At 42.4% G+C, this 23912-nt stretch overlaps 2 protein-coding genes across 2 annotated transcripts in view; one reads left to right on the forward strand and one right to left on the reverse strand.

Annotated features, from left to right (window-relative positions):
• Positions 1–13361, forward strand: part of PARP14 (poly(ADP-ribose) polymerase family member 14) — a 53767-nt gene extending 40406 nt beyond the window's left edge. The window contains exons 26-36 of the mRNA XM_081211979.1: positions 533–769; positions 1824–2045; positions 2222–2294; positions 2913–3062; positions 3431–3493; positions 4987–5154; positions 6302–6508; positions 6601–7206; positions 8206–8351; positions 8770–8944; positions 10987–13361. Coding sequence (XP_081068105.1) covers positions 533–769; positions 1824–2045; positions 2222–2294; positions 2913–3062; positions 3431–3493; positions 4987–5154; positions 6302–6508; positions 6601–7206; positions 8206–8351; positions 8770–8944; positions 10987–11273 — 2334 coding nt within the window. The 3' untranslated portion in view covers positions 11274–13361. The remainder of the gene's footprint in view (positions 1–532; positions 770–1823; positions 2046–2221; positions 2295–2912; positions 3063–3430; positions 3494–4986; positions 5155–6301; positions 6509–6600; positions 7207–8205; positions 8352–8769; positions 8945–10986) is intronic.
• A 1282-nt stretch (positions 13362–14643) lies between these two features.
• Positions 14644–23599, reverse strand: DTX3L (deltex E3 ubiquitin ligase 3L). The gene is made up of 5 exons (XM_081213937.1): positions 23344–23599; positions 20613–20860; positions 18651–20201; positions 16759–16976; positions 14644–15802 (listed from the first exon to the last, which is right to left on the reverse strand). The coding sequence occupies exons 1-5, from the start codon at positions 23525–23527 to the stop codon at positions 15733–15735; spliced, it is 2271 nt and encodes a 756-aa protein (XP_081070063.1). The 5' UTR covers positions 23528–23599; the 3' UTR covers positions 14644–15732.
• Positions 23600–23912: the final 313 nt, after the last annotated feature.

Genomic DNA, 23912 nt, shown 5'->3' on the forward strand with positions numbered 1-23912 from the left:
AACAGTTCTTCTGTTTTGCAAACATGCCTATTTGCTCCAAAAACCAAAATGTCATCCTTATGTTCCATGATTTACAAGGCTGTTTTCCTTAAAGAGATGATGACTTGGAATCAGAGATTTGCTTTACTATGTTTGGTTTAGAAAAAAAGCAGCCCATATGACCTGGGGATAGGGAACAAAAGACTACAAATTGCATTTATTTTATGCCAAACCAATGCAAAATAAGTGCATGGCGTTTCAGTGATCTCATCCACAAATAAAAAATAGCTTTGCATGATGATGATTAAAAACCTGGTGTTTACAAATATGATGGTTTGCTTGTTGTGGATATTCCTGCTCAAATTGGACTACTGAATAATAATTTACGATGGTCATCTGTGACCGATGACAGCATAATAATGTCTTGCTGGCTCTTGTCTGTGATCCAAGAGTGGTCAGATGCCCCTGGAAAATTTAAAAGCAAGGCATGACTATCTGTGGCTTGATATATGTAACCCCCTTGCAAGTATTTTTATGAGTGTTATGGTTACAGACCGACGTTGTCGTGAGCAGTATTGGAACTGATCTGAAGCTTGGTGTGGGTCCACTTTCCAAGGCTGTGCTGCAGAAGGCAGGACCAGTGCTCCAAGCCCAGTTTGATCAAGCAATCCAAAACCAAGGTGCTCAGGGCAGCTGTGTGATCCAAACAGGCGGATGTAACCTGGCCTGTTCCATTGTGCTCCATGCCATCATTCCCCAATGGGATGCCGGAAAAGGACCCGCAATTCAGGTAATTGCTTCATACCCTTGACCACATTAATTGTAGTGGAATGTAAAATACACAAGTCCTATGTTCCCCCACCCCACCCTGGGGACTCACAACAGCCCCAGCTAAGACGATCTCGCAAGTAAACTGGTTCTGAGTTGTTTTGGGGATTTATATACAATCAAACTTTGGTTCCTGAACGGCTTAGTTGCCGAACATACTGACTCCCAAACACCGCAAACCCAGAAGTAAGTGTTCCAGTTTGCAAACATTTTTTGGAACACCCGACGCGGCTTCTGCTTGAGTGCAGGAAGCTCCTGCAGCCAATCAGAAGCTGCTCCTTAGTTTTTGAATGATTTGGGAGTCGAACGGACTCCCGGAACAGATTAAGTTCAAAAACCAAGGTACCACTGTACTAATAGCAACACCTTGAACTTGGCCCCGCCCCAGCAAATGGGCAACCACTGCAGATCTCTTGAGCACAGGTGCTGTATGCTGGCAAGGCCTCAATCCTGTCAGCAATTGTGTACAGCAATCCTGTCAGCAATAGTACAGCAATCTGTGCTAACTGCAGCTTCCAGGTGAATTGCAAGGGAAGCCCCACATAATAGAGCACATTGCAGTAATCCATTTTTGAAGCATCTGGTGCATGGACTACTGTGGCCAAGCAGATGCATTAATTACAGTTGGTGAAAGGCACTTTTAGCCACAGAAGCTACCTGAGCCTTTGGTGATGACCTGAGATGCATCCAGAAGCACCCCAAAACTGTGGGCCTGGTAGTGTGGGCCATGCTGAGCTAGGCGGGCCAGTGGTCTAAATATATGGCAGTTTCCCATGAACCTTTCCAATGTTGCTTGAAGCACCTTTTCCACAGCCTACCTCTGGCTACTAGAATTTGCACTAGAAAGTGCTTGAAGCAATGGAGTATTATGAGTTAAGGTTGGGGTACCTAGCTTGGCACTGGGTTTGAACATGCCCTTAATTGGTATATTGATAATGCACACAAGGAGGAGGCAGATGTTCTGGCTTGAATAGCTAAAAATCATATCTGAAGATACCTGGGTGTATATTTTACAGAAGCTTAAGGATATTGTGAGAGAATGCCTGGAGAACACTGAACAGCTGTCGTTGAGCTCTGTCTCCTTCCCAGCGCTTGGAACAGGAGGTTTTCAATTTCCAAAATCTGAAGTTGCTAAATTAATGTTTGAGGAGGTGCTTCAATTCAGTAGCAGGAAGAATTTGAAGTCCCTTCAGGAAGTTCGCTTTCTCTTGCATCCAAATGATAAAGACAACAAACAGGTAATGTGATTGCTTTCGTGTCTTAAATTGTTCCAAATGTTGGTTTGCAAATACTATACTTGATAATATTAAGTCATTTTTTTGTCTCCAGTTCTAGAACTGTGTTCTGTTCCTACATGGGGGGGGGGGGTCGGATATCAGAAACCTTGGGGGTAACGCTTTGGTTTTCTTTCCAGGTCTTCTCACAAGTGTTCTCTCAAGCTTCTGGAATTTCCATGGGTGTTCCCCCGAGTGATGGAGACAGTACAGGCAAGTTGACTTGTTCAGTTGCAGCCGAATTCTGATCTCTCCGGCCCTCTTTGATGATGAATAAACAGCTACATGTGAAAATGAATTTGGACTTTGGCTCTGGGGGAGGGATTTTAACCCCATTTCCCTTTCCTCTTTTGAAATTGCCTACCTCTTAGGGATCTAAGAGGAGCTTCAGTCAGGGAAACATGAAAGAATTGTTGGCTCCTACTTCCCCACTCCAAAATACCTCTCTTCAGAAGCTGCTACAGTGCTACCTCAGTTCTCGAACAAAATCTGTTCTGGAAGCCTGTTCGGCTTCCGAAACTTTCAAAATCCGAGGTGTGGCTTCCCATTGGTTGCAAGAGCTTCGTGCACTCAGCAGAAGCCGCGTCGCACATTCGGGTTCCGAAAAATGTTCAAAAATGGAAGCATTTACTTCTGGGTTTTTGCATTTGAGAACCGAAATGTGTGACAACGGAGGTGTTTGGGAACTGATGTTCCACTGTATTAACATTTTTAAAAATTGTGTTAGTTCCTGGTTACTGATCTTTGTGTTGCTTCAACCTTCATCTTTTGTAGCAAAATGAACAGTTTTCTGCATTGGTTAAATTCTCCTGCGTCTTTGTTCACTCTCAGGTTTCTTTGGGCCTGTTTCAACCCCTAGTTTGGGAATTCATGAAATGCAGATTGGATCAGTTCTATTTCAGATAGTAACAGGAGACATCACAAAGGAAAATACAGATGTAATTGTAAACTTAACAAATGCAACATTTGATTCCAAAACAGGTACTGAATTTCAGTTAATTTATCTATTGTCTTGAATTTATGTTGATGATGATTTAACTGGGAAATAGGAAAAATCATTTTAATATGCAAACACGTTGCTGGATACGTGTGTGTATGTTTGCGACATCCACTCAGATAGCTGTAAAATGGGATCAGAAGATGGATTTTATCTAGCGTCACTATACTACACTGGTTCAAACTATAGTATACCTATAATGCAATGTCTAATGTGATTTCTGACAAGTTTGACATGTAAGTTATAGAGATGTAATTTTAAGCATTTGTTGGTGTTACTTGCAAAAGGGAGCTGAGTTTTGAATAGCTTTTATTACCTACAATAATAAACTGTCTCCCTCTGATTTTTGAAGGTGTCTCCAAAGCAATTTTGGAAGGTGGTGGACCTCAAGTTGTAGCAGAGTGTGCGCTACATGGTATGACACAACAAACGGTCCGATTCAGTTAGATAATATTTAAAGTTCTTTCATAGAGAGGAACTGCTCATGTCTCATTGTAGATTTGATTGTTTCCTAATCAGCTGTTATAGGGAGTGGGGTTATTGGGGCTAGATGAATCGTTATGTGGTATAATATGCAGTTGTAATCTGTAGTTTCTCGGTGCTGGGAAGATTCTAGTTATCACAAGATGTGCATTGGCACATTCCCAACTAGAAGGATATTGCATGCTAGCACAAGAAGCAGAATACTGTTGCCTACTGCATAATACTTAAAAAGTATAATGGGGAGGGATGCAGTGTGTATGATAGTACCCACACTTGAGTTGGCCTGCCTTTTGGGGGGCATCTGCTGACAGAGGAGAAAGTGTACCTTGTGCATCAGGGATAACCATTCTCAATTCCCTAAATATGATCTGGATGGAGCATCCCATGTACTTTTAACACAGAGCTCTGGATATTATACACTTGTTTCTCTTCTCTTCTCTTTCAAAAACATAAACCAGTGTGCAATAGCATGCAGCTGAAAAAACCATCTAGGTACACAATAGGGTGATCTATTACCAAATCTTTGTGCTGTAGGGCATAGCTTTTAATGAAAAGTAAGTTTTATCTATGCATGCAATGCTCTTGGATCCCAGTTTTCTGCTATTTTGTGGCAGGTCATGGATAGCCATTTTCAAAAGTCTGGTGACTTAGGCAGTTTTCAGCAGATTTGCCAGGGATCTCTTGGCATACTCTTCTTTTGGCTAGAAAACCTGAAGTCAATCAAATGCTAAGAGATGTCTGTAACAACACAGGGCCCACACCATACACCATATGTTTTGATTGACCTTGGTAGCCAATGTTCTTTGCGGTCATTGCCTTTCCCTTCCGCAAGTTCTCTTAACATGCACAAAGGATTGGGTGGGGATGGGAAGCAGCCTCTCAGTTTCTGTGTGGCTTTAGAGACACTTGGAAGCAGCTTCTAAGTGACTCCCAAACCCAGTGGTACATAAATTCCAACTGACTTTGTGGCAGGTGGGTGGGGTGCCCGGGCTCAATCTCACACTTTGTGTTTTGCTGTGGACTGCTTCTGATCTCTCTTTGGCAGCTTCTGACCTTTCCTAACTCCTGGCACTGAATGTGAGTTAGCCTGGTACAAAATGAAATGTATGTCCTCTGTGCACATAGCCAGAAAATGTATTGGAGGTATCTACCCAGCATGCAATGGGGCCCCCCAAAATATGGGCAATGTGCAGAGAAAACTCGCTTTGCTTGAGACAATGAAGGGCAGACAGTTGCCAGAGAGAGATTCCTAGTTGGTGCTGGCCACCTGCAAACCAACTCTTTCGACCTGCTAATATTTGTAATCTATGCCAAAGGCATTTCATTCTGCAATATGTCATTCACTGACAATGAACAACTACTGGGAGTTTAGACTTGTGTTGATTAAGTATGAATATACAGCTTGTCACCCCCTTTTTTTTTTAGGCTCACAGTCTCACAATGGATTTATAACCACGCAAGCTGGCAATCTGGTCTGTAAGAAAATAATCCACCTTGCGCCCAATTCTGATATAAAAAATCAGATCACCATAGTGCTCAGTGAATGTGAAGCAAAGAAGTATACATCTGTTGCCTTCCCTGCAATTGGAACAGGTTTGCAAATAAGGTTTCATTTAAGGAGTGAAGGGCGGAATTCTAGTGGAAAGTTTCACCTATTAATAGGTCACTGTTGTTAAGGCATTTGAGTTCCTGGAATAGATTTCAAAGGCAATGCTAGTGGGCTGGCTGCCCATACGCTGCCAGGCCAGGTTCAAGGTTCTTGCATTAATTCACAAAACTTTAACTAACTTGGATGCAGGATACCTTAAGGATCACCTGCACAGTTCATATCCACCAAGAGCCACATGTTCAAAATTGCTCGATCGTGCAGGCAATGCTGGGAACTTGAAATATCAACAGAGCAGTTCAGAATAGCAAAATAACAAATAATTGATGACAACAAAGGTCCACATTTAAAGCAGCATAATTAATGGAAAAACACCACCTTGTGTGGGTAGGACTACAGGTGGCAACATCATTCCTTTTCCTTTTATTCTGTTTGGCACCATTGCTTTTCTGCTGTGCTTTCCCACCTCCTCTTTCCAGAAATGACAGAGCTGCACAGAGAGTTGCTGCAGCCAAAAGGGCTCACACACTTGCATTCTGGTTACCATACTTTTCCATGCACAAGACTAGGTTTATTTCCTTAAAAATCATTGTAAAAAGTGAGGGTCGTCTTATACCTTGGTAGTGCATAGGGGGTGGAGTGCATAGGGGGAGCTTGATTTGTTGCTGCCGCAGCTGTCAACAGCTATTATGCGTGTTATTGGTTGCTGCATTAATGGGTAGTGGTGAAATTTCCTGAAATTTCTGTCCCCCAAAATAGGGAGCATCTTATACATGGGGGCATCTTATACACGGAAAAGTACAGTAATTTGGAAGAATGTTTTCTGTGGGGAGAGCAGGGAGACAAGTGGTCTAACCTGTCTGCTGGCCATATGGAACTTGTGATGGGCATTTGTTTCGCCTCATTAAGGTGCTCTTTTTTAACATCAGAAAGGGGGGAAGGAAGGAGCTATGGGGTTCACTCCTTTGCTCAGCTGATTATTGCTTGTCAGCCATGTTGAACTGGTGGAAGGAAATAGGATCTTCTATATTTTAAACTGAAAGTGCACCTGTTTGTGTTTTCTTTTGTGAGATGAGCAGCCCCTCTCTATTTTGTGCACAATGCATTTATTCTTCTCTGTTGTGTTGGATACAGGCCAGGCAGGGAGGAACCCAGCAGACGCAGCTGATGACATGATTGGTGCAGTTGCTGACTTTGTGGGCAAAGTACCACTGCAGTGTTTGCAAATGATCAAAATAGTTATTTTCCAGCCGCATATGCAGAATGCTTTTTATGCCTCTATGAAAAAGAAGGAAGGTGCTGCATTGCCCACCTCTAAATCTGTGTTTTCTAAAATTAAAGGTAAGTGCAGAGGGTTATATCCTTCATATTCCTGGCACGATGTCTTGTAATATTTCTTTGGCATATTTAACAGAACGTCTCTTTCTCTGCAGATTTGATCATTGGTAAAAAAAAAAACCCCGGAAAGAAACGTCAGTTGGTTGTGGAAACCAAGGTGGAGGTTGCCGTGTTTGAAGTCTGTGGAGAAAGCAGAGAAAATGTTCAGGAGGCCGAGTCCTGGTTAAAGAAAATGATTCTTCGGGAACAGACAGAAAAGCTTATCTCTGATGAATCAATAGATTTGTTTGGTGATGAAGAAATTAAGGAACTGAACAACCTCCAGAAAAGACTGCATATTGCCATTCAGCTGGAAAGAAAGCAATCTCCACCTTTCATTCTCGTATCGGGCATTCCTCGTGATGTCCTGGAAGCCTACTCACAAATTGATGACCTGGTCAAGAAAATTAAACGTGACCGGGAAGAGCAATCCAAGGCGGAACTTGCTCACAATTTGGTCGAGTGGCAATATTCCACAAAAGGGAATGATTTTGCGCCTTTTGACAAGTTAAGCAATCTTCATTTGGAAGATGCTAGAATGAGTAAGAAAAACACTAAGGTCCAAATTCTCGGAAGGAGCTACACAGCAGACACCAGAAAAATGTGCGCTGTGGATGGCCAAGGAAAAACTGTAAACATTAAGCGCATTGTAAAGGAGGAAGGTAATGAGGGGCTTAACTAATCAAGGCCTAGGTTAGTGCCTGTATTCCTTTTGGGTGTGTTGGATTCCCAATAGTGCAGGGATGGGGAACTTTTTCACCTCAAAGATTGTTTTCCCTTCTGGGGGCCACATGCTGGTTTGGCATCACCAAAAGCAAGAGTGGGCAAAGCAACAAATGTATGTAACTTTTACCTCTGTCTAGTGGGCTAGTTTCTGCACTCACTCACCTATTCCTCCCTATCCTTCCTCCAGAGAATCAAGAGGCGTTATCAGAGCTTAAGGACCACTTTCTATCCTAGCAAAAACATTTGGAATGGGAAGCGGGGTCAGTGAGGGGTGTGGCCTGGGGAGGGTTCTGAGGGCATGGAGTGTGGCATTTGGTCGCTAGGCTTGAGGTTGCCTACTCGGTTGGTGAATGTGACCTCGCTAAAATACCTCCCTCAGGAAGTAACAGCAAGAATCAGCTTGCTCCTGGGTGCTGGAAGGGATGTGGTGGCAGTTGATGGCATGAAACAGTAGACGCCTTCATAGCTCAAATTCCCAAACTCCAGAGCTTAAAACAAACTTCTATACTTACACACAGCTTTAATTTGTAACGTCAGTGTCAGGGGTCACCAGTGTATTGCAGCTGTACCCATAAAGTCTTCCCTCGCCACCTCCAAGGCCTCTAAGCCCTTCTTCTCACTGTTCCCTTGGACACACAATGAGGGCATTTACCTTTTTTCTCCTTTGAAAAGTCCATAGAGCAGAAGGAGGAAGTTGCAAGAGTGCCACTCTTTTCTGTTTCCCCTTTCAACTGTTTGTATTTTCTAAGCTTCGGATTAATTTTACTGGGTCCAACTTTTACTTAGATCACTTGGGGAAAAGTTTGTGTGTTCATGTTTTCACTCTTTTTGCCTCTCAGGGTGGGGTTGAAGGGTGTTGACCCAAGGGAAGGGGAGGGACCAGAGCGGATGGCTTCTTCAGCACACAAAAATGCAAATGTGCTCACACTTAGCAGGCGGACCGTCAGTACCTGTCCCTACACAATGGGAAGATATGAAGGGACATCGTGTCAAGATGGTTTTGCTGCAACCTGCAGCAGCAGAATACAAAGAAGTTGAAAAGAAATTCCGGAGTAGCTGCCCTGCAAACAAAATAGAAAAGGTGAAGTATGGTAGAGGCAACAAGCTCGGGGAGCATGGTCCCCTTACAAGCATGCATCATTGAGTTGTATCGAAATGCTGTACAACGTTGTCAGACCCTCATGTGATATCCAGACACACAATATGTCCATGCAACTGAAGAGTGTGCATGCTTAAAAGCTGTCATAGTTAAAAGCTGTCCCCTTTCCTTCAGCTACAATTCCTATTTACATTCAGTTATATGGAATAACTGTCCATATGCCCTCCGGAACGAATTAAGTGCTTAACCTGAGGTACCACTGTATGTGCATGTTGACATAGTGTGTAGTTGTGCCCTTTTAATGTTCCAAAGAGACCTATAATCTGTTTTTACAACCAGATACTGTCTTTGCTTTTTCTTAATCTCTCTCAATGTTGTATTTTCTTTGCAACTTTTGTAGATTGAGAGGGTTCAGAATCCTTACCTCTGGAAATCCTACCAACTCAAAAAGCAGGATATGGATAAGAAGAACAGCCATAACAAAAATGAACAGATTCTGTTCCATGGGACTCCTGCTTCCACGGTGACCCCCATTAACCACACTGGATTTAATCGCAGTTATGCTGGAATGAACGGTAAGTCAATCTGAAATTAGGTAACTTTATAAAGGAATGTGATAGCGAGTGTGATTTGCAAACCGCTCTAAACAGTAGATAAAGAAATACCTCCCATTCAGTAGTGAATGATCCCCTCTATATCAGAGTGGGGAACCTGTGTATTGCCCCCATCAAGTTGTTGGATTCCTGTTCCCATTAGACTCAGCCAATATGGCTGGGTCAGTAATAATGGGAGTTGTAGTCCAACAACATTTGGACAGCCACAGGTTTCTAAGTTTGAAAAAAACGGGAACTTGCTTTTTTATAGCCAAATACCTTTTAATGTCTTTTCAGAAATTAGTCTTGCTATTTTGAATAAGACTTTTATACAGGAAAGCAAAGGAGGTGCGAGAGACTTCAGTTGGAACACCTTTGAGAGATTCAGTGGAGAATTCTGCCTTAAAATAAAAACGAAAGGAGATGTTAGCTGAAGTATTGGAAAGGAACACATTGTATAAAGAAACAAAACATGTGCCCATGTGGGAACTGTGGGTAACATGTATCCCATCTTGGTTCCCAGATGGAGGAAAAGTGAGATACAGTGGTACCTCGGGTTACAGATGCTTCAGGTTACATACGCTTCAGGTTACAGACTCCGCTAACCCAGAAATAGTACCTTGGGTTAAGAACTTTGCTTCAGGATGAGAATAGAAATCGTGCTCCAGCAGCACAGTGGCAGTGGGAGGCCCCATTAGTTAAAGTGGTGCTTCAGGTTAAGAACAGTTTCAGGTTAAGAACGGACCTCCGGAACGAATTAAGTTCTTAACCTGAGGTACCACTGTATAAATGTAAAAAACTAAGTAAATCCCTCTTCCAGTTGATGTGTTTTTATACAAGACATTTTTCCATTTAAGGAGAAAAATGGTTAATGTACCTAATTTTTTGCCTTCAAAAGCAGGAACTTGCAATAATAGTAATAATAGACAAAAGTAATAATATAATAAAATAAAAGTAATAGCAGTAATAGTAACAATATAATATATTCATATCCCACCCTTCTCCCGAGTTGTGATTCAAGGTGACTTAACAATATTTAAAAGCATAATTATAAAATAGAATTAAACTAGTTAAAAGACAATAGTGAAAATACATCAGAAAACATATAAAACCAGAAATTAAAACACAGAATGCCCTGAGCACACAGACCAGTGATCAGCATCATCTGCAACTTAGTTTTCAAAGGCTGTCTGAATAGGAAGGTGTTAATTCTGTGTCCAGGGCGGCTGTCTACCAGCTCCATCTGGTACGCAGGCTGAGACCCTACCTGCCCGCGGACTGTCTGGCCAGAGTGGTGCATGCTCTAGTTATCTCCCACTTGGACTACTGCAATGTGCTCTACGTGGGGCTACCTTTGAAGGTGACCCGGAAACTGCAATTAATCCAGAACGCAGCAGCTAGACTGGTGACTGGGAGTGGCCGCCGGGTCCACATAACACCAGTCCTGAGAGATCTGCATTGGCTCCCAGTACGTTTCCGAGCACGATTCAAAGTGTTTGTGCTGACCTTTAAAGCCCTAAACAGCCTCGGTCCTGTATACCTGAAGGAGCGTCTCCACCCCCATCATTCTGCCCGGACACTGAGGTCTAGAGCCGAGGGCCTTCTGGCGGTTCCCTCATTGCGAGAAGTGTGGTTACAGGGAACCAGACAGAGGGCCTTCTCGGTAGTGGCGCCTGCCCTGTGGAAGGCCCTCTCTTCAGATGTGAAGGAAATATGCAGCTATCCTATCTTTAAAAGACATCTGAAGGCAGCCCTGTTTAGGGAAGTTTTTAATATTTAATGCTGTATTGTTTTTAACATTTGATTGGAAGCCTCCCAGAGTGGCTGGGGAAGCTCAGCCAGATGGGTGGGGTATAAATAATAAATCATTATTATTATTATTATTATTGTTGTTGTTGTTGTTGTTGTTGTTGTTGTGTGTGTGTGTGTTTTCATTTATTTAATAGAGTTAGCTGCTTGTCTAGTGTATTAAATAGCTTTGCAGATTAAATATGGTTGTAATGTGTTTCTTTTTTTGGCCTCAGCTGCAGCGATTGGAAATGGGACCTATTTTGCTGTCCATGCAAGCTATTCTGCAAATGATGCATATTCCAGACCAGACGCCAATGGTAGCAAATATATGTATCTTGCTCGGGTTCTTACTGGGGATTATTGCACTGGAAAACACGGACTGATTACTCCACCACCAAAAAGCATTGGAGGCGTTGAAATTTACGACAGCGTGACTGATAACATGGCTAAACCAACAATGTTTGTCATATTTTATGATTCTCAGGCTTATCCAGAATATCTTATTACCTTCAGAAGATAAGTTGCTTTTGCAGCCGAAGACCCATTGTGCTGCCCCCCCCCCCGATAATCTGAAAATGTTTTTTTAGAAATTACTAGTTTTTGAAATTTCTCACTAATTGGTTTAGCTATGCCTTCCAAAGACTCAAATAATTTTGACTGATATCTAGTAAAGCTTGTGACACGGGTTTTGAAAGTGTGCTTGAAGTCAGGCAGGGTTTGTACAACTTGGTAACTTTAGTGTAGGTAGAACTGACTTGAACAGAAAATGCTGAAATTAAAATAGGGTGGGTAATATGTTAGAACCATGTGTGCTGTCATCTCATAAAGGCAATGGGTAAAATATATCAAGGGTGGTCTCCGATGTCTGCCTTTCCCTATACATTTTTCAATGTTCTTCTCAGTTTGGGTGGAACTGCGCATTGCACATGGATACAAGCCTCATTGACTGTTGCTTCCAGGGATAGCAGTTGCAGCAGGGCAGAGAACCTCATCTTTGCTCAGTGCCCTTTACAATTGCATCTTCTGTCCAGTCCCTTTCCCTGCTGCTATCTATAGAGTTGGAGATGTGTTGCTCTAAAAAAAAAAAAGATGGTTAAGAAATAGCTTTTGTTAGTGGGCTGGTGCAGTAGCAGCAGAAGTTACAAAGCAGCCAAGTAGAGCTTTGTAATGTAGGTACATCCTTACTATCTTTGCTAGTTCTCAGGAAATTCTGAGTGTCACCACTGTGCCTCCCATCCACTTTTTCAGATTGTTGTGCCTATTTGCAGTGACTTGTCTATGCTGTTTAGATCAGCAGCCTGCACTACCTATGCAGAGTGGCAAATCATTTTTCTCAGGTACTTAACAGGCAAGAATGTACCTATTTCTGGAGACATTTTTAGCAACGAGCTTTTTCTTAAAACGAAAAGGCCCATATGTATTCACTGCAAGAGTTTCCTCTGAAAGCACTTTATGCCCTCTCTTCGCTTGCTGGTTAGCAGGGAATTAAAGGAAAAATAGAGGTCCTTTGATATATCAGGGACAGACTGTTGAGTAATGTTGTCAACTGACCAGAAAAAAATACCCAGCCTGGGGTTACTTCTGTGTCTTTGGCTGCAATTTGATACTGAGAAATCAGCAGGTGAGGCGCTTCACTGTATGAAAATTATCTGCACATCAAACAAAGGCCTAATCTTAAGAGAATGGGACATTTTTAAAGGGCAATGGATGATTCTTACATCTGAGGCTTTAGAAAACAGTTCAGCCTCCTGTGAGAAAGCATAAGAGTGTGAACAAGAGAGTACATTTCTAGTAATGTGTACGTCCAAGTGCCAATATGCATATTATGCAGACTACATGAGAAGCAACCATCTCTGCTTGTAGATACCTGAACTCTCATGTCAATAGGCAAATAAAGCTGAAGGGCATTGCTATCAAGAAGAGGAAATAAAACACTTCTCAAGCTGTGGCTTTTTAGCAGCTTCCAGAGGTGGCTCTAAGAAGTTTTGATTCTATCTGTTTGGGTATGCATAGAGTACGGTGTCCTTTCACACTACAGGTGTGGCTTTTGTTCTTAGCAATATTGTTTTATATGATGTACACATGAACTATAATGGAGTTGTCAGACTGAACTGTCAATTCACATCCCTGTTTACAGTTCTCTCTGCTTCTATATGGGCATACATACTGCCACCTTAGTCAATGCTTCACACCTTTTGCCATAATAAACTTGCTGGACCTTAAAATATCGCACAAACATTTGTTGCTTCTTCTTAGCAGCCAATATCCCTTGCTATTATTTTCAGCTGCTAGGACAAAATTAGTCAAGTGCTTAGCTAACTCAAGGCAGATCATTGGGGGCAGACAGCACTAGGCCTAGGAAGATGCTTAAAAGGTGTTCAGAGTAGTCCTTAAATATACCTCTATAAATTCAGCCCAATAGCTGCCACTTGCAAAACTGTTAGCTTTCTTCTGCTGCCAGGTTATACCATTGTATCATTAACTAATTTTGGTTTTGTCATATTTCAAGTGCCTGTATTATCATGTGATTTCTGCTACTGCGACTCTCCTTAAAATTAGTTCTAATCTTGCCTCGCATGTAAATTTATTAAAGGTTATAAAAATGCTCTATTTGTCAAATATTTGAACTTGTCATAGGAATGTTGTTTGTTTCAATCACAAACTATTTCAGAGTGGGCATTTGTCTTATTGCTGCTCCTCATTGAAGCTGGAAACGCCACAAACCACAACTGTGTGCATCATCACAATGACCTAACACAGTATTTTCCTCCACACAGTCCGCCGCCAGTCATTGGCAAGGTTGAGGCACATCACTCATTTTTTTTTGGCCTAGCTGCAAACCATATCAAGAGAAGTGGAGTCCATAATCTTATAATAAAAATGTTGATATTTGCTCTTGTATTATTCACTGCTGTAAGTTTGTCAATTTTTCCCCCATCACAAGAGCTTTTTTTAAAAAAAGTGAACTAGCACTCTTGGATTTGCCCTATGCATCCTGTTAAATGTTTTGGCCTCTATCACTTAAAGCAGAGGTTACTTCATGATCCTGGCTCCAAGCCTCCCCATTTATTGTAGAGGTAAGGAAGTTCAGTATGGCTTTTATAGGGAGAACAGCCTGAATGCAGCCCCAGTTCAAAACAAAAACTTCCAGAATGGCACGAAATCTTTCATTCCATTTCTTCTTTTTTAAATCATTTCATAAAACATTGCACCATTCCTCTTATGAATCACAATTCACAACATAATCAATTTAATACACAAATTGTTGATTCTAATTCATAACCGGTAGCATGTCCCCCAAATAAGCAATAGGAATTCTGACCATTTTCTATCTTGCTGTTACTGTTGTGTGATTCTATTTTTCTGGTATGTTAGATCAAGGTACCTTTACTTAACTAGTATTCTTCTTTTCTTGCTTAAGTAGTTCTTTCAATCACTACTGAAATGCTTGAAGTTAATGTACATTTTCTTGTCTTTTGCATGTTTATTTATCTTGCAAATCTGTGGCCCCTGGAAGAATATCACATGGGTAAGAGTTCCCCATTTGTGCCTCCTGGCCCAAAGGTTGAATTTTGGGTGTACCAGGGGCTGAGTCACAAAATGGCTCCCTCCCATTGTGAGAGGGAAATCATCACCATCACACGACAAAAGACTGAAGCCCTCCCTTTATGGTCTTGTTTGCTAATTAACACCATATTAACATGTGGTGTACCCATTTTAGGAATTGTATGCTATTACTCTTCAGCATTTTCACTTTTAAAATTAGTTACTCCACCCTCCTTTAAAAACAGCAAAGCCACGTTAGCAGGCAGGAAAATCTCACCTACTCCCCAAAACTGGTCAAGGAAAGATCTTTAAAACAAATGAACAAAAAAACACCACAGAAACCATTTAATTAGCATATAGAATTTTATTTCCTTTTAAGTCACATTTAACAATTTGCTGATGAATATACTTTAACCTTGCCAGTTTAGTGGCAGCAGCAAGCTAATAGAATCTGTTGCCTCATGTCACATTACATTGTGCTATGTGCCATAGAGTGAAGCAGAAAATACACACTAAATGTACTGTGATGCCTTCAGGCTGGTGTTAAATGGAAAGAAAGAAAGAAAATATTGCTCAACCATTTGATTTTCAAGAGGGGGAGACCGATCAAAGACATAGTTTTAATAGCCACTTGGTTTCCAGATTTTGTTCCTTTTCTTGTGGGACAATGATGCTCCAAAGATTCAAAATAGGACACAAACTGCAACCTTTAAAAAAAGTAATAAACTTGGGTTGAACACTATACTTCAGTCTGCAGATGGCGTTTATCTTAAGTTTTACTCTGAGCAGACTCACTGAAATCAGCTAACGTAACTAATTAAGAAAATTTAGTATGGCCCTGAACTCACAAAATGCTGAACCATTTTTATTGGTTTGCTTTTACTTAAGAATCTTCACAATGCAGAGAAAGAAGGCAAAGCATAGCCCAGTTCTGCAAAGGTGAGAAAAACTAAACTTCGTTTCACCCAGTTATGCTGCAAGTGGTAGCAGTAGCAGTAAGCACACAAGAGAGGGAAAAGTGTTTAACAGCCTAATCACACACGCTTCTACTTAAAACAGACACCAATTGACTTCAGCAGAACTTTGAAAATCAAGGTCCGCTGCAATCAATGAGGCTGGGCTCCATGAAATGTGGTTCGGTCTACAGCAGCTGTGTGACACTTGTAGCCCTTGATATGTTAAACTCCAACTCCCTCCAACATGGCAAACTATCACGGTTGATGGAAGCTGTACATCTCATGGGCCACAGGTTCCCTATCGCTGGAATGACAGCTTTACTTAACAGCACTGCAACAGATTTTTAGCAAGTTATTCAACAAGTTATGCAATTCAGAATTTTGTACTGGATAAGCAGAAAAAAGCACCCATAAGCTAAATCCAATTGGCACATCTTTGGACTGGTACAGATTCTGGACAGTCGACTGAAAGAGCGCTCATTCAATTCCTTTCGCCTTCAGTTCTTCTCGAACACGTTTCAGGTAATCTGGATCGGGGTAGCCAAAACTAGGAGAGAAAGAGTTTTGTTTGTAAACCAAGCAATTCCCCAATGAAGAGAGGTTGTTGTCTTAATAGATCTATCAAAATACTGTGTACTCAAATATTGGAGAAACAGTGTGCTGACACCACAGTGGCCCAAGAAAAAGAACTCTGCAGGAATCTTCAGTTATTTTGAGGTGAGGATTTGAATGTAACATTTGCGCCTTGGCTTTATGAATACTTAACATGTACACAACATGCGCCTCATAGAAGAAGAGGAGTTTGGATTTGATATCCCGCTTTATCACTACCCTAAAGAGTCTCAAAGTGGCTAACATTCTCCTTTCCCTTCCTCCCCCACAACAAACACTCTGTGAGGTGAGTGAGGCTGAGAGACTTCAAAGAAGTGTGACTAGCCCAAGACTAGCAGCTGCATGTGGAGGAGCGGAGACGGGAACCCGGTTCACCAGATTACAAGACTACCGCTCTTAACCACTACACCACACTGGCTCTCTCATAGGGGATGTGTTAAGCTGGGGTGAATGACAGCTTGCTGCTGCAGCAGCTTTCCGCTCTCTTGATGGCCTTGAGTGCAGGAGGCCTATAGGGAGTTGACTCCTAGCCAAGTGGTAGGAAGTTGAAGTAGACTGGGCCCAGGGCTAGGCACAGGACTGGATTATTGTGATTATTCAAAATACTCAAATGCTATGTACATTATATATACTACTGCAGTTTGAGAACATGGCATGCCTCCTGAGCATGCAATTAACAGACAAAACCTGACTTTGCTGTTTGGATCATGCAAAACAAATATCTGCAGCTAAGATTGTGAAATGTGAAAAAAATGTCAGATCACTGTCCAAACACTTCTTCCAAAATGGTTCCTATACTTGAGTGAATCTGCATCCAACAAAATCAAAGCTAGAATGAGATTACATTGAGAAATGCATCATTGACACTTAGAATAAACAAATACAACACACCTGCTTGCCCCTCCATAACAGTTAGTTTTGTGGTGAATGTCATTCCAGGTAACAACATTTTTTGCACCGGTTGTACGTGACTCGCCAACTGTGAAAATCAACTTTTGATCAAAGGCCTTCTGAAGCAACTTCAAAATTTCTCTTCCTTCTGGGTTATCGGGTAAATATGCTGTCCGATTTGCACCGCTGAATGGTCTTCCAGGGTTTGGGTGGCCTTTCTGCAATGCATAGGTATTAAAATAGGTAAAGTGTTATACTTGACTTGCATGAAGCTCAGCAACTGTCAGGGAAGCACTTCTGCTGGATCCCAAGTGTTTATCTAATCCAGCATCTTGTTTCCAATAGTGGTCAGCCAAATGGTTCTGGCAAGGCTCCCAAGGATGGCATAAACAAACAGAAGGAAGCCATCTTCTGTGATTCAGAGGAATCCTGAGAGTACCATTTAGCTTCCATAGCTAACAGACTTCTTGTCACCACACCTTGGGGTAGGGACTCTGAGCATTGAATTGTGTTGCGCTAAAGAATTACTTTACATACATACATACATACATACATACATACATACATACATACATTCAACATTTACAATACATCTTCAATCAATATATCCTCTCTACAGACACCTCTGTGATGATGGTGGAATTAAAATATCCCCGTTCATCAATAAAAGAGAAAAAGGGAGACCAGATCGTGTCATATGTATCTTTTTTGGAGATGCCTTTGATTATTCGCTGACGGTATGTGCTCCATCAGAACGCCTCACATACCACAGAATTACTTTCTTGTGCCCCAAATCTCCTGCCACAATCAGTGTCATTGGGTGCAACCTTCCCATGTTTGTGACAGAAAATCTGTTTACACCATTCATTATTCCATATGCCTCTACCCCAGAGAAGGGCAATCTGTGGCTGTTGGCCAAATTTCATTTAAGTGGCAAGGATGGACAAATGGGAAATGGCAGGTTGTCCAGAAAGGAATGTGGCTCTTCAGCAGAAATAGGTTCCCAAGCCATACTATAGAAGGAAGATGGGGAAACCCAGCCAGATGGGCAGGGTATAAATAATAAATTATTATTATTATTATTATTATTATTATTATTATTATTATTATTATTATTACAGTGGTACCTCTGGATGCGAACGGGATCCATTCTGGAGCCCCGTTCACATCCTGAGCAGAACGCAACCTGCGTCTGTGCGTGCCATGATTCGTCACTTCTGCGCATGACGTCATTTTGAGCGTCTGTGTATGCGCGAGTGACGAAACCCGAAAGTAACCCGTTCCATTACTGCCCCTTTAGCAGCTGAAATCTCCTTTGCAGGGCCACGGAGAACCAATGCATTTCCCTCTGTTTTAACAAGGATGCTCTTGAAATTGAGGTTTAAAATCTGCTGTGCTTTAGCCATCTGGTCACCACGGAACGCAACCTGAAAACGCCCAACCTGAAGCATATTTAACCTGAGGTATGACTGTATTATTATTTTATATTATAGCCAGAATGGTTGGGCTGAGTGGAACTGCTGGAAGTTGCAGTCCAAACCATCAGGAGAGCAACAGGCTTAGCCCTATGGTTGAGTGAGACAAACCATTCAGGTTCTGTGGAAAGAGAACAAATGTTCCTGATGCAAGAAAGGATGTATGTGGAATAATGGCAGATTCTGCAACTGGGGTAATTTAAGCTCCTTCTTGTTTATGGCTCTGCTGCTCTTGCCTTCTGGAACTCCCAAACCCCATTCCAACAGTATGTCACTAGTACAAGTTTTGCCTGTGCATGCAGTGATATAAAGTTTTCCTAAAAGGATATTATGAGCAGATATAAGGTGGGGCTGCTCACACTCCCTCATGCCATTCCAATCCCTCTTCAGCCCCCAAAGTGTTCCTTTGCGACTTACTGTTTGAATGCCACCAGGTATGTTATATGAAATTTGGATGGTACCATATCCAGCATAACCAGGAAGTGACGCTCGATATGTCTGGATGTTCATTGTCCCTGGTGGTTGGTTTCCTTCCATCTTCCCATAGGCCACATTACACACAGGGCAAACAGGCTTGTATTTCAAGGCCTGCTCAATGCACTCAGTACAAAACTCATGCTTGCATTTAGGCAGCACTTTCTTTTGGTGGATTTTGTCCATGCAAATGGTGCACACATCCTCTTGTTTGACTTCCATTCCCTTTGACTCCTTTTGCTCCCTGGGAGGAGGGGAGTGCATTTTGGGGGCCCCGTTTTGCTCCAAATATGCACCTTTAGTTTCTCTGGAGCTGGAACTAGGACCTATGCTTCCTACAGGTGGATCAACATCAGTTTCCAGAAATCGCATGATGTGCTTTTCAACAGAAAGCACATGCTCCGGAATACCGAATAGAATTAGATTATTTTTCTTTGATATACGCATTGATACTCTGGGATTTTCTTTTTGCAGTGCTGAAAAGAACATGTCTAGTTTTCTTTTCTGGTCCTCAAGAAGATTCAAGGGGATGACTCTTTCTGTGAGCTGGGCTGAAATCATCTGATAAAAATGGACAAAGCTCTCATAGGCTTGTAAACATGAATCTGGGTTTGGATAGTTCCTATGCTTAAAGAACACATATGCTTTCTGCATGCTGAGAACAAACTTTTTCTGTGACTCAGTATTGTACTTTCGGTTTATATATTCAATTTCTTTATCCAATTCTGGTTCCAATAATTTAAATGTATTAAGATCAAATCCGGTGTCAGTTTTCAAAGGGTAAGCTTCAGATTTTTTTACCATCTCTCCTGCCTCTAATTCCCCTATTGCCCCTTTAGCAGCTGAAATCTCCTTCGCAGGGCCACGGAGAACCAACGCATTTCCCTCTGTTTTAACAAGGATGCTCTTGAAATTGAGGTTTATAATCTGCTGTGCTTTAGCCATCTGGTCGTTGTCAGCAAAAGACATTCTCTCCTGTTTCAGATCTGCAGTCACCTTCTGAAACGCTGTGACAAAATTATGCTGAGCTTTCTCTAGGAGGCTAGGGTCCCCAACAGAAGAGAAGTGTAGAGAAGCCAACCCATTTCCACATTCTTGACTAGTCAGCTTGACACTGAACTTCTGCTCCAGTTCATCAACTTGTTCCTTGCAGGCCTGGCTGAAGTATTCAAAGATAGCCGAAGGAACCTTGATATCACACACATCTACATCTTCCTTCCTTCCTTCCTTCCAATCATCCATGGGCATCTCTCTCATAGTTTTTGGCTCTTTAGGGTGTGAAAATTCATTGCTGCGGTGGTGAAGGCCTCCAAGGAGCTTCTCAAAATGACGGTGTAACTTCTCAATGTCATCATAATCTCCTGATACCTTTTCTATGCCAGTCTGCCCTGAGTGCACATCTATTTTTAAGGTGGGACAGACAGTTGTCACCTGGCTTCTCTGTTCTTTTGTGAGCAATTCAGTATTCAAAGTGGCAGATACGCTAAGAAAGATCTGAAAACAAGAAAAAAAGAGAGAGAAAATCGGTTTTATTAACACACATGCACACAGGGCTTCTCCAAATGCCCTATGTATTGAACACCCGTCCCAATTTGCTTGTACAAGACTTACATGGAAGTTAGATTGTGCAATAAAGACGAGACAAATTCATTCTGATTTGTTTGTGGGAAGGTTATACAACAATTAGCATTTATTCTTATTCGCTTGCGCGGTTTTTATACCTTTCCCAGTTTTTCCTTCTTTTATTCAATGTTCAACTGCCTGATATTAATGATTCAGTTGTTATCAAATAAATGGGTAAAAATAGCCAATTGAAGAAAACAGTAAAGATGCAGTTAACCAGTACTGGAAGAAGAGGGGCGCAGCTTAGGCATTCTGAAGTTCTAGGCCTTGGTGGATTCTTACCTTTCTGGTCATGCTTTCCAGATCACCTGCATATTTTTCAGTCAGCTTTTGCTCTCCAAAATCATTTGGAAGTGGCAGAGTGCTTGAAGCAGAAAGCGAGCCGGCTGCTGAGCTCTTCAAATAATTTGCAAGTGATGTTTCTGTCATATCCATCATTGACACCTCAGAATTTGGAAGGATATTTATCTTTACAGATCTTCCAGAAACTTCTATGAAATGAGGTCCATTTTTCTTCACTCGTTGCTTCACTAAATTTATTCAAATAAGAAACATGTTATTGCTATTTCACTTATAATGATACTATGTCACATTTTTGCATTAAGATATCTCAAAGCAGCTTACACGATCAATGTAAAAGATATGTATGATATATCTGTTTTGGTGATATTCATATTGCAAGCCTAAGAAAATTTAATTCTGAAGCCACAGTTACACCAGGTGATATTTGATCCCACATAAGCCAGTGTAACTCAGTCAAAGCCAAACTCCCTCTTACTCTTCAGAATCTCCCATTTTCTGTCCTAAGACAACTTCCCAGGCAATAGACAAATCTCACCCTGGCTGACAGGATTTGCTGTGACTAGTCCCATTTTGAAGACGGCTAAATGGAAGCGAGTGATGTTGCTTAATTTCCAAAACAAGAGAAGGCAGCTAGATTGCAGCCTCCCATTTCAAAAACCTTCCTCACCCCCTGGCAGCTAGTTGTCTGGCAGCTAATTGAAACAGTCCAGTGATGAGGGAAAGGCACTCTGCATATACTCCATTATTTCAAGACGTTGGCTTCATTTTCTTTCACTTCAAGGTATTTCCATAAGATCCCCGGCCTAATCACTTATTATTACTATTATTATTATTAATACTTATACATCACACAAACAAGCATTGAATAAAACAAGCAAACAATACAAAATAGGAAAAAAAATGCAAAAACAAAATTACAAGGATGTAAACATAATAACATAATCTGCAATCAAAAATACAAAACATTATGCTATTCCAAAAAAGGGAAATAACGAAAAACAACACCAAAAAAAGAAGAAAAGGGAAAAAGGAAAAAAGAAATTGACTTCCAACTAACTCCATGTGGATCTTTATTCCTCATATCACTGGTTGTCTGTAATGATTAAATTTTTGGAGAATTATTCTAATTACCTGTGAGATTTTCATTCTAAACTAAGCCAAGTATGAATCTGGGAATTGGTTCTCTTCATATAATTTATAAAGACTTCCTACTCTCTCCTTATTTTCTCATTAGAATAATTTCTTATTAAACTCATAAGTTTGGTCAAATGACAGTTAAAAAAACCCATTCTTCTTTTCTTGGTGTTATGTTACTTTTCCAATGTTCCTAATCATTTCTCTAAATGTGCTTGCCAACTTCTCCCTCCCTGCTTTTTGGCAGGGCTCCAGGGACTTTAACAGTTAAGCCAGGGATCTAACAGGTGAAGCTTAACCCCAGTATAGAAACCATAGTTGTCAACTGTCCCTTATGTGGCGGGAAACTCCCTTATCCCAGCGCCGTTTCCTGCTGCTGTCCCGGATTGATGATATCCCTTAAATTTCCCGGGTTTTATGCCTGGCTCGGGAGGGAAGCAGCGGCTAGGGGTCCTCCACTTTGAGAGAGTGAGAGAGAGTGCGTGCACGAGCTGCCGTGTCTCCGTCTCTCCCTTTCCCCCCTCAGGGGCGCATCGTGAGGAGATGGGTGGCGGTGAGTGGGCAGGCAGCCCCTATCTTGCGAGACTTCCACCCCGGTGCCAGGGGAAGCCGGAGGCGGCCTAAGGGAGGAGGAAGAGGAGGGGATGGGGAGGGACGCAGAAGGGCGGCGCTTCAACGGCTGCCACAGCTCCACAACTGCCTCATGCCGGGCTCGGGGGCGAGAGACTCTCTCTCTCCCTTTTGGGTGGGGAAGGACCGATGGAACTCCTCGCGCCAGGATGACGGCAGGCCGGACGTGCTGCTTAGCATACCCTCCAACAGCATCCCTTTCATAACTCTATTTTTTATAAATCATTTGTCCATCCATAGTTCAAATTTTTACTACAAGTTTTCTGTCAATCCTACCAATGTATGAAACTCTTTACAATAGCTTTTCAAATAAATTATAAACTTTCCCCATTCTTTATTAAAGAGGTCCTCTTCCTGGTTTCTAATTCTGCCTGTAAGCTTTGCCATCTCGAAGTCATTCATCAGTTTTGTCTGCCCCTCTTCTTTGGTTGGAGTTGTAAACACTTAGGGTCATCTAGTCCAACCCCCTGCAAAACACAGTCAGTGGCAGCAAAAGCAGAATGACTCCATCAGTGCCGGAGTGATGTATAAGCTAAGCAAAATCCCTTATTTGGGCTGCTGATCCCTTATTTTCGAGGCTGCTGGCCCCTTATTTTCAAATCTGTAAGTTGACAGCTATGATAGAAACTCAAGAGATAGGGAAAGCTTTAACCGCAAATTTTCTGCCTGTCGTGCAGCTGTTGGGTGGATCAGGATGAATTGGGAGGGGGGGTGGATCGGAGCGTGGAAGGCAATAGCAGACGAAGCATGGCGAAAAGGGGAATTCATACTAAGGGCAAAAAGGAAGAGAAAGCTGGAAACTCAAGGGAGCTAGGCGAAAGTGGAAACTCCTTCCCTCTAGACATTTATCCCAACTTTGCTACAGAGAAAGGCCATGCCCAAATGCTTGGAGCCAAGTACTGTAACTGTACACCGCCCCGCCGGGGCCTCTGAAGCCTCCAGTTACCTTCCTCCGACAGGAACTGCACCGCATAGACGTCCCGCTCACGATCCAGAACTCGCACTTCGCATTCGCCGCCCCCGGAGCGTTTCCGGGATTGGAAGTGGCTTTGCAGCTTGAACTCGAGCCTCCCCCTCTCTTCAGGAAGGAGAGAGACCTGCACGAAGAGCGGAGCAGGAGCGCCGGCCATGGCGGACCAAAGCAAGGGGGCGAGGCTCGGACTTTCACTTTCGGTTCTTCGCCAACTCCCTCGGAGGCGAGCCTGCCTCCTCCTCCTCCTCCGTTCGGGCGCGCCGGAATCCGCCGCTCGGCTCCAGGCTGCGTCGCCGCAGCGCCTCCTGCCGGCCCATCCCTGGGAGCCGAGAAGCGCGGCGCTCTGACTCGGCGGGTTACGGAGGAGGAAGGTTGGCTGCGATGGGCAGAAGCTCAGCCGGTGAGGCGGGCCCGGCTCAAATGACTTCGTTCATTGAATTGCTCCTTAGTACCTCTACTTTCTCGTCTCGGAATTGCTGAAGCGAATTAAGGTGCAATCCTATACTTACTTATTTAGGGAAAAGCGCCACTGAACTCCGCAG

The sequence above is a fragment of the Podarcis bocagei genome (genome assembly GCF_964188305.1).
Source record: "Podarcis bocagei genome assembly, chromosome: 1".
NCBI lineage: Eukaryota > Metazoa > Chordata > Lepidosauria > Squamata > Lacertidae > Podarcis > Podarcis bocagei.